The sequence below is a fragment of the Papilio xuthus genome, unplaced genomic scaffold (genome assembly GCF_000836235.2).
Source record: "Papilio xuthus unplaced genomic scaffold, Pxut_1.1 DF826115.1, whole genome shotgun sequence".
In the NCBI taxonomy this organism is placed as follows: Eukaryota; Metazoa; Arthropoda; class Insecta; order Lepidoptera; family Papilionidae; genus Papilio; species Papilio xuthus.
In genome coordinates, this window is record NW_013532534.1 from 5,862,609 (window position 1) to 5,874,640 (window position 12,032).

Below are 12,032 nucleotides of genomic sequence, written 5' to 3' on the forward strand. Positions count from 1 at the left end.
AACATATAGAAAGGAGTGGAATTACACGTACTAACGCCGGTATGAGTTTGTTACGAGACATTTACATCGCAAGATATTTTTAGCGTTCCGTACCTCATAGGAAAAAAACGGAACCCTTATGGGATCAATTTTTTGTCCGTCCGTCTGTCTGTCAAGACCGTTTTTTAATAAATCTAAACTATACATTAACTTAGAACTTGCTACTATGGCCTTAAGTTAAATGAGGAGGAGATTTGTCACCTTAAGATGACAAAGTAAGAAAAAATTAACTATTACTCGTTACCTCATTATTATAATTTAGTTTATGTTTATTTATTTTTTAATGTAAATATTCGGCGGAAATGGTAAAACATGTATAAAGGAATCACTCGCTACTATTTTTTTTTATTTTAATTGTTATGAATGCAATTGGTGATATTTGTTATGTCGTGTCGTTGTCGTGACGTATAAAGTGTTTCAAAGGCGTAAAACAGAGGGGTGTCAATAGAAGAAACCGATCCAGTGAGTGGAGCGCAGAGCTGTTAAAATAGTAAGAAATTCTTTTTAAAATAGTGAGGAATTCTTTAATTATTAAATTCTTTCTAAGTAAAATTTAATCTTACTAATATCAGAAATGTGAATGTTTGGATGGATGGATGGATCTCCGAAACGGCTCAACGGAATGATATTTGGCATAGATGTAGAGCATAATTTGGGAGAACAGCTAGGCTACTTATTAAGTTTTTTTTTTAATTCCGTGCGGTCGGAGTCGCGGGCTACAGCTAGTTTTTAATATAAAGGGAATGAAATAGTTTTTATTATAAATTCATAATTAAGTTTTGTTTTTTATTTTCGCAAATTTAAATGACATTTAGACAACAATTACTTATAATGTTATTTCTTTACGTTGTTACAATCTCTTGTTAAATATAATTACGACTTAAATAAACATAGAACGGAAATAAGGTAGAACTTTTCCATAAAAATAATAAACAATTTGTACAGAGTAATATAATTCCGTTCGTGACAAAAATAGTAAACAAAAATACTGTTATTAAGTGTAACAAAAAAAGCCTTCGCTTTATATATGTTACTAGCTACGCCCGCGGCTTTGTCCGCGATAAATACTGTGATTATTTGTGTTATTTTTCTGAATTGCTAAAATAAATTTAGCCTAAGTTACTCCTTATTATATCGGCTACCTGCTAATAAAATTCCCGTCAAAATCGGTCCAGCCGTATCAGAGATTAAACGGAACAAACATACAGACAGACATAAAATTAAAAAAAAATATGTTATTTTGGTATATGTGCCATATATATTTATATACATGTAGTAAAAACGTTTATTACAAACAGACACTCCAATTTTATTGATATGTATAGATGAACATCATACATATGCCATATTATAACACTTTTATTAAAAGGGAACGCACGTGTGGGAATTACAAGCGATTTGCTCTCCCCTCTCCTATTCATACGTACATATTGGTTTGAACGAATAAATTTCACGTACACTTTATTGACATAAATGAACAATCTGAATGGTTAATACACGTGAGCTTGCATAAACAACTTCTTTTCCACAAACAAATGCACAAAAAACGAAGTGATAGGTTTCTCTGTTTAATCCAATTGAAGGAGATAGGTTTCTGAGATAAAAATCTCTGATTAAAACCTACTTTTATCATTGTTTGTCTCTCTGTCTGTATGTTTGCTAAGCCATGTTTGTTTCGGTAAATCTTAGGATCGGCTGGACTAATTTTAATAGGACTTTGGTGGGAAAGTACCTAATGGAAATGTCATAGGTTATTTTTTTTAATTCCGCGCAGATGAAGTTGCAGGCGACAGGCAGTCAAAAATATAAAAGGTAATCTAAATCCATTTTATCGTTGAGTTACCCAACGTTTAATATCTCGATTTGAATAAAGCAAAGTTAACAAGTGACAACGCTGAAAGTGAAGTTACGCAATGTACTACGTAACCACGTTTTAATATAGTATACTAACTGCCAAAATAAGTGGAACCGTACATTATTATATTTTGCATCTTATTTTGAAATCATACTACATTTTTAGATTTAAAAAAAATATTCATTTTTCATTTTTAAAATAAATGTAGTAGAGTTAGTAAATATAGAATTTTACTAACCGTGGATTTCTGAGACCAAAACTTGTATATAAAATATCGCCATCCCTGTCATTATCTTTGAACAAACAGAGATAACAATATTTTATACGAGGATTTGGTTTCAAAAACTCACTATAAGTGAGTTATTACACATTAATCAATTAAAATAAAAAATGCCAGTTAGGCATATTAATAGACATAATAATTATAACAGTAAATTTAGTGCAATACTATGTTTAGGCATTACATAAAGTATCAGCACAGAGAACGTAAAATATATATTTTCCAAGCCCTGTAGCAACAAGATCTAGTTTTTCGAAGGTCTGTCTGGCTGTGACCAATTTCACAATTAACCGGTCGATCTAGTTCTGAGGTCTTTGACACTCAATACCTTATAAAGTTAATTGGGTCACCTTAGTAATATAAAAAACAAAATCACGGCTACATGAACAAGTCGTAACTGATAAAAGTTTTTATAAATCTATCATTAACCGTTTCTGAGAACAGTTTAACACATATTGCTATCTCTGTTTTGTCAAAGATAATGACAAGGATGACGATATGTTTTAAACAGAGATTTTGGTAGCAGAAACTCACCGTTAATTATTTAATTGTAGTTAATTATTTAGTTGTAGTTAGTTATTTAGTTGTAGTTAGTTATTTAGTTGTAGTTAGTTATTTAGTTGTAGTTAGTTATTTAGTTGTAGTTAGTTATTTTGTTGTATTTAATTATTTTGCTGTAGTTAATTATTTTGTTGTAGTTAATTATTTTGTAGTAGTTAAATATTTAGTTGTAGTTAGTTATTTAGTTGTAGTTAGTTATTTAGTTGTAGTTAGTTATTTAGTTGTAGGTTTTGGATGATATTCCACAAGATGGAACTATCTAGTTATGGTAGTGAAAGATACATTAGATTAGAGAAACATTGGAAGACGGGAATTTTAAATAAATCTTTTTAGTGTTTCATAACAACATACCTCATTGTAGTCTGTTGATTATTGGAATTAAGTATATATTTATTACTAACTGTCGCCCGCGACTCCGTTCACGCGGATTTAAATAAAAACCTAATTAGTTGCCTATATGTTCTTCCAGACTATGTTCTACATCTATGCCAAAGTTCAACCAGATCCGATAAGAAGCTGTGGAGATACCTTCTAATAAACATCCATCCATACATCTAAATCTTCGAATTCATAATATTAGTAAGATAGTAATATTATAGAGCGAACTAAATCGTTTAATAGTACGTGCAAATTGATTAACGCCCGTATTATTCTTAACAGAGTAAAAACTAAAAGATTTGTCATAAATTTCAAAGATATAAAACAGGGCAGACAGTAATTTAAAACACCAGTAAACTTATACCTAGTTACAATTTGCACTGCATCTAACTTTGTGAAATCCACGCCGGATGGCTCATACAAATGTCCGAGGATATGCAGCCGGGCCACAACCGGTAGCTAACAAACCGTGAAAACAGAAAGCGTTGCGTTATTAACTAACACCAACGCGTCCATGTAATAAGTGGCGTAATAACGTATTACGGTTATTATAGTTTTTTCTACGTTCTTATACTTCATTGCTTATTTAACGTATTTTATTATCGGCTTGTACGATAAAATAGATAATGAAACTATGTAATGGCGACGTATGTAGAGAGAAGTTGAAGTTTTTAAAATATATAAATAGGTTTTCGCAGTTAATACTACGGAAGTTGATTTAAAAAAAAAACAACGAATGTAGATTACAAGAAGAGATGATACATCTCAATAAAAAAGTCAATACTCTAGTTTTTTGTTCCAAGATCCTTAAGTCGAATGCCATCACGTATTAAACAAGATTTCTAATACAAGACTACACGAATGTTTTCTTAGTTCATTGACTTTGATGAATAAATATTTATACCAACTGGATTTTGATTTAACAGGAAACTTTTGCCTATCACTTTGTCGTCACGGAATGAAGAACAAATTAATTAGTAGCCTAAGTGTTTTTCTACACTATTTTCTACATCTATGGTAAATTTCACCGAGATCCGTAGAGCAGTCCTGAAAATATATTAGTAAGCTAGTAAGATTAGTAAGAAATATTTTTAGAAGCTACTAGAAAAAAGGCAATAGTCGACAATCAACGTAAACTCGCAATGTGTCATTCACTCACCAATAACACGATAATAAAATTACCCTAATAGTGACCACTTTACCTTTCCCTACCACCTAAAGTTAAATCCATATTAGTGGGGAGTCATTTATGGTAGTCGTGTACAGTATCATTTGACCACTGGCGCTGTGTAGTGTTACATTTGAACAGTGAATACAGACTAATATCAACATGTGCGGGGATATGGGCAAGGCGGTGCTGCGCGCTCTGACGGGTGCATTACTCTGTGGTTTGGTTTCCGATGCCGCGTATTTACAAGTAAGCTTTTGCTTTCTCAACATATTTACTTACATATTTTTTATTATTTGAATATTTAACTATGTCTTAAGTTGCCCGCAAATTCGTCAGCGTGAAATTAAAAACAAAATCTATTAAAACTTATCGCGTATGTCACCGAGAGATAGTGTAATTCGCCAACAGTTCTTTTTTTTAAATCGTTCGTGGTTAGGTATATCAAACTAGCAAAAAGCAATTCTTGTTTAACGTTCGCAATTTTTTTCATTCCGATAACGCAATGACCCTTTTTTATCTTCTTACGCTTACGCTGGGGAATGTATCGAGGGGAAAAGTGCAATTCCAGATATTTTATTTCTTTCCTTTCATAAGAGGTTCCTTGGAACCAATGTGGAGGGAATTTTTACAGATAAATTTAACAATGTCTCTTTAAAAAAATAGAAATTATCAGCGTACTCTTTCTTCGCTTAATAAGTTATTAACATAATCTTGGATAGAAACCAAAAAAGGCATTTTTTTGCTGACTGTACAAAAATATATGAAGGTATACAGAATAAGAACTTTACTTAACAGATGAAACGACACACTTTATAAAGACGAGAAAAAAAGGTGGAAAAAGAAGCATCCCGTCCAAGGTGCGAATTTGCGAGATTACAACTGAATACCAATTTGGCGGCGCCGTGGAGTTTTCAAACAATTTCCACTTTAAGGAGCGTTGATCAAAGAAATAAAACTAAAAAGCAGAACTCCACCAGCCGACGAGAATGAAAGTAAATTTAACCAACAGTAATTCGCCTTTGAGGGGCTCAAGGGAAACTCGAAGGAAGGAAAATTGCGAAAGTTAGTGTTCCCTTATGAGGCGGCGAGTTATTGCTACTAGATATTTTAAGGTCGCAAACGACTCTCACTTTTAATGCAATAACTTTCGCCTAAACGTCCAATTATGTCAAAACTTCAGAAAACCCGGTTCATAATTTTCAGATCACGAGTCATTTGTGTGCGAATCTCTTCCGGTCATTGCTAATATTAAACCAAAAAGTTTTATAATACTTTGTTTTATTCAAAAAACAAATTTAAAAAAATAAAAACCCTCGTCCAATAATAAACTGACAATAAGTCAAAATTGTACACATCGTTACAAAATGGTCAGTGTTGCAAAATTATTTATACGACCTGTTTCATAATACCAAACTTCTAAAGCGATAAAATTTGATTGTAAACGTTGCGTCACGCTAGGATACTGGTTCAGAAACATTCTGCCATCTGATCCGTCGATTAAGAAACCCCAAGCTCATTACTTGGTGCGGAACTTTCGAGACTGCGCAAACGCCGGGCGGCCATGACAAGGCGGTTGCCCCCTCTCACTCGGTCACTCAAAAGTACTAAGCCTTTGGGTATCTAGCTCGTAAATCTAGGGTACGGTTAACACATTTAATCGAAATTACCTTTTATCGTTCACGTAGTAACATTTGTATGCCTTTCACATTTTACTGAAATCGAAATTCAATCTATAAAAAGGCCAACTAACCTTTAAAACAAAAGTGAACAAAATATTTTAACAATAAAATCGACTCTAAATTAAATGAATTATTAGCAAATTGCTATGCATAAATTAAAACAATTTTCTTCGCAACTGTACTTCCGTAACGAAAACATCGTATGTACAATCGCGGAGAAAGTGGAACTGAGTCAAGGTCGACCACATTCTACTTTCGCTCTCCGTATCTTTTTTCCATAATCTGCTTGACATACATACGGCAAATACTGCACGATAATTACATATAGAACCGATATACACATTTAATAATAACATTTTTTTCTTATTATTGAACCTCATTATTTAACACGTTAAACGCCACAGTAGAAATAGAAAAAATCACTAAAAACTTTTTGCTGCAAATAGATTCGTAATGTCGAATCATCAAAATAAATCTAGTTTAGGGTTGGATCAGAAGCTGGGTTCCGCAGATATTATACAAAAACTTCATGAGGTCACACGTGCCGTACGCGGCGCTTAATGCAGGCAGGGATCGGGTCACCGGTAACCGGAGCGGCGTTTAACGTGTTAAACACGAATAAAAACATTCGACATCTATGTGATCACGTAAATTTTTTTTTCTTACTCTTTTACCTTAAGAATCTAACAGTTCATTATGGAATTTAGTACACGAAGTATTGAAATTATTTTTTAAATTCTCAGAAAAAAATTAAAGTTAACTAATTATATCCACATAGCAACCCCATCTAGCGTTAGCAAAAATAGCATAAATATAAATTAATTTCTACATGCGCGTTATCACATCACGCAACAATAATAAAGCGAACGAAGTTTACCGTCAAATCTATATTTGCAGAACTACGACACATATCCAGTTAAGTACGAGCAGGCGGTGTACCGCAAACCGCTGCGGGAACACGAAAAGCCTCAGGATTTACGCAACGTGCCCGGCGTGCCTGGCGTCGACTATCCTATCTACCACCAAGTACCAGACACCAGGTTCTCATGTGCCCACGTGCCTGTACACCCGGGCATGTACGCTAATGTCGAAACTGGATGCCAGGTAAAGAGGAACAAACAAAATTTATCTATGTGTTCTACCAGACTATGTTTTCTTTGACAAATTTCAACGAGCTCCATGCAGCTGCACTGGAGATATCGTACAAACATCCATCCATACAAATGTTGGTATTTATAACATTAGTAAGTTAAGTAGCCAACTCACACTTCCGTAAACACCAAAATCATATTTACGTTTAATTTGAAGTTTTAACCCAATTTCCTAAATAATACTCTGTAAAATAAACGAATAACTACGCTTATTTGTTTAGAAATAAATATATTAATGTAAAATACTCGAGTTCCCTTAATTTCAACGGGCCGTGAGTAATTTTAAATTGAATAAGTTAAAGTAATTTCACTTGAGGCGTGACTTACCTACAGTTTATTACAGCTTGATAATCTTAAATTACAACTTGGAGGGCTTTATTTAAATACAATTTGTTAATTTTCAAACCAAACGTTTCTCGCAATGGATTCTCTTTAAGGTCCCCACTTACACATAAATTTAATCAAATTAGAAATTATTTAATTTCAATGCTTTATTTAAAACGATTTAAAGTGTTTTAAAGTGTAAACAAAACGTGAATTTTGATTTAGTTGAATTTTTATCCATCTCATTTATCGAACAGGCAGGGGAGAGAAATTATAGAAAGGGGAAATATCCTCATATCACCTCCCTTCTGCTTATATACAACGAAGGTAACTCGGAGAAGTCTGTGAGCCGCGGTCACGTCGCTATTCTAGCGAAACTATCCGCTTACATGTGTACTCCCTACTATAAATAAACTGTTTTCATTCTAGGCGTACCACGTATGCCATGACGGTCGTGAGGGACACCAAGGTGCTGCTTTCCTCTGCACAAACGGAACTCTCTTCGACCAGACTAAGTTTGCTTGTGACTGGTGGTACAATGTTGACTGTTCACAGGCTATTGAACACTATAAGTAAGTTACCTCGAAACAACTTAAGCAGAAGCTTGAAGGGAGACTGTGGACTGATTACGTCAGTGAATAAAACACTCAAAATTAAAATAAAAATTTTGAAATGTTTCAGATTAAACGCAGATCCATTGAAGAACCCTTACGTACCAAAACCAAAACCAGAGGAGGTGGCGGAACACGGAGTTTATTACAAACATGACTAAACAAACATCAAATTGTCTCATCCGGTGAACAGAATCACATCTCTTTCCTTGATAGATGTAACTCTTTTCATTGCATGGGTCGTTATTGCAAAAGTTAAAAAGAGACCACCTATTGAATAATTACTCATGAATTTTAATCGTAACGTTAATAAGAGCACAGATTTCAATATTAACAATAAATTATTAAAAACTAAAAATTTGTATAGTAATCAATTTATAAAATGATATTGTTTATTCCTTATCCAAGTAGCTGCTATTATTAATCGACTTCTAAAAGAAGGAGGTACTCATCATCATCATCATCGTCAACTCACTATACGTCCCCACTGAGGGCCTCGGAGCCTACCCTAAGTTAAGGGTGATTAGGACATAGTCAACCACGCTGGCCAAGTGCGGGTTGACTTCACACATATCTTTGAATTTCTTCTCAAATATGTGCAGGTTGCATCACGATGTTTTCCTTCACCGTAAGAACGTCGGATAAATGTACATATGTAAATCGGAAATCGAAAAACATATTGGTACATGGCGGGATACGAACCCAGGACCTGCAGATTGCAAGTCAAGTGCTTGACCCTGAACCTCCGACGCTCTTAGGAGGTTTTCAAGTCGTCTCAATTCTTGATATAAAAAAGAAAAATTTCAGTAGTATGTAACTGGCCTTCAGTTACATACTATTGCAAGCCATTCAGAAATTAAAAAGAAAAAAATATTAGTACCTATAAAATCAGTGGAACAATAGTCATTGATCCATTTCATAAAAGATCTTATTGTAAATTATGTGCTCTTATTATTGTTTCATTATTTCATTATTTAAATTCATCTTTATTCACTACTCATTTTATTATTAAGCTACTTTTTACATTTAATCACGATAAATATATTTCCATTACCGTTACTGTAAATATTTGAAATTATTCCGTTGCAAGATTCATTCAACATCAATGTATGTATGGCCGTCGTAAATTTGGATGGCAAATAATTTAGTTAAAAATAAGAAAATGTTTTTTATATAGACAGACAATAAACAATCGTACAAAATACAAAACATTTTTTTATATGAGAGAAATTATTATTATGTTTTTATTAAACAAAATAATTTCGTAAAATTTATTTTACAAAAAAATTAAATTTAATTTAATTTTGTTGTCGCTTTCATTTTATTAATTTTAACGTATGTTTTTATATTAAAATAATTATTTATAAACTGAATAAAATAATGCATATATATTATTGTAAAACATATTTTTTAAAGTAATAAATGTCACCATAAAATTAAATGCGAAATAGAAATTAAATAGTCTCCATTCAGAAATAAAAATAAAATAAATATTTTTATTTAATAAAAAATCAAAACTATAATTAATGATATTTTATTTCTAAAAGTCAGTTCTGCAGCAATTATTATAATTATTAAAATATCATATATAAAAAACTAGGTGTTGCTTGCGACTCGGCGCGCGAAATTAAAAAAAAACTTAATTTGAAGCCTATTTGTTCTTCCAGACTATGTTTTACTTTTGTACCGAATTTCGGCTGTTCTAGAGATATGTACCTTGTAATTCATCCATCCGTTCATCAATCCAAACATTCGCATTTATAATATTAGTAAGATTAACTTTTATAAAATAATATGAGAATGAAGTTTAAATTATTACGTGGAAACTTCCTCAAAGTTTGAATTACTGCATCTCAAGATTTACTCAAATAGAATAAGTTTTAAGAGACTGTTACTTCGTATACTTAAGTTGAGACACTTTATTTGACGAGTTTTAGATACTAGCTGTCGCCCGCGACTCCATCCGCGTTTAATTAAAAAATATAATTAGTAGCCTTTGTGTTCTTGCAAACTATGTTCTATATGTGCTCGAGGTCCGTTCAGGAGTTCTGGAGATATCTTCAAACAAACAACCATCTAAACATTCGCATTTATAATATTAGTAAGATTGTTCTAGCGTGTCTTCTCACTGTTTCTACTCAAAAACATAGAAGTTAAACAAAATTTAAAAATGCAACAGTAGCTTTAATCAAACTTTGAATATTATTTAGAGAAAAAAAATCATAAATAACTTCGTGGATACTCTGTAACTTTAAAAAAACACTGCACCAAAACAGCTAAAAGTCTACAAAACCCGTTCCGAAATAGCTTTTGACTTTCCAGTACAAAATTGAATAACAAAGTTGATATTCGGTTTATTCTTTTCTTTTCCGAATGTAATTCAACTTGTATTTTAATAACTAGCTATCGCACGCGACTCCGTCGAAAATGTCGGATAATATTGACACTAAATTATTTATACAAGATAAAAATTATACTTAATTGGTTAACAGTCCGAAACGTGGACTATGAAAGTTCTTAACGTAAATCAGTGATTGGTATCATATCTTATGACGCTGACAATGGGAGAGCACGCTATAACATCGTGAACGAATTGACCGACTTGACCAATGACAGACCACAACCACACAGAAGACAGTTAAGAAGTGAAATTCCATCAGTCTTTTCGATAAAAGTACTAGTAACAAAAAATTTAATTTGACTAAGTAGCATGAATATATTCTATGCATTGCAAGAGTTTCTTTTAAAATTGTCATCTTAATAACTCCACAGTCTTTAGTGGCCATTTTGATATTGTTGAACTTAACTAAACTGAAATATTAAGTAGATTAATGAATATAAGAGCGTCGGAGGCTCAGGGGTCAAGCACTTGACTTACAATCTACAGGTCCTGGGTTCGATTCCCGCCATGTACCAATGTGTTTTTCGATTTACGATTTACATGTGTACATTTATCCGACGTTCTTACGGTGAAGGAAAACATCGTGTATGCACATATCTGACAAGAAATTCAAAGATATGTGTGAAGTCAACCAACGCGCACTTGGCCAGCGTGATTGACTATGGCCTAATCACCCTTAACATAGGGTAGGCTCCGAGCCCCTCAGTGGGGACGTATAGTGAGCTGATGATGATGATGAATAAATATTTTAACTGTCTCGTATATTTAATGTTTTATTACTGTTGTTTCTGAATTTCAATGAGGCAATTTTTAAAAATGCTTAAAGGAAACATTTGTGAGTGTGGGATCTTATTTCAAATTTTATGCGCCCCTCGTGTACGGTTGTTCTGCGTACATTGTACTAAATTTTATATCTTATATGTTTTTGCTAAGACAATTCCTTCAAGAAATTTCATACGTCTGAAATATTAATAACAAAATTATAACAATATTGGCTCGTATCAAATATCACGTAAACTCTACATTGAAATGCATATCTATTACCTTACTAATATTATAAATGTGAATGTTTAGATGTATGTTTGTTTGAAGGTATCGCCGGATCGGCTGAATGGATTTCGATGAAATTTGGCATACATATAGAACATAGTCGGGAAGAACACATAGGCCACTAAATATGTTTTTTTTAATACCGCGCGGACAGAGTCGCGTGCGACAGCTTCTTCTAGTTTCTCACACTTTTGCTTCATATCAAAATTAACCAGATTCTGTTCATATAAAAGATTATTTTACTAAAATTAAATTTGTTGTATTATCAGGATCAATTGTTTTATAATTTTCTTTTTTTTTATTTGGAACGTGAATGATCGTCAACTCTTATCGTTGAATTTCTGGAGTAGGCATAAAACGTTCGTAGCTCCGACACGTCCGCCCTTTTTTAATAAAACACGTCCCACTACGAGTCATATGTCTGAGCCTCAATATTGTGGCGGTGAATTTACAACGCGAATTGCGTGATACGAATATTATGCATTCATTTGTACAACTCGCTTGTTGTCTTTGAATATTGTTATACAACTCG

General features: G+C 32.9%; 1 protein-coding gene across 1 annotated transcript; it reads left to right on the forward strand.

The window, feature by feature from the left end:
* Nucleotides 1-4,394: 4,394 nt before the first annotated feature.
* On the forward strand, nt 4,395-9,550 carry LOC106123349 (uncharacterized). Its single transcript, NM_001312138.1, is given in 4 exon segments — nt 4,395-4,530; nt 6,861-7,067; nt 7,868-8,010; nt 8,120-9,550. Coding segments are annotated over 4 exon segments (528 nt in total). The 5' UTR covers nt 4,395-4,443; the 3' UTR covers nt 8,211-9,550.
* The last annotated feature ends 2,482 nt before the right edge of the window (nt 9,551-12,032 follow it).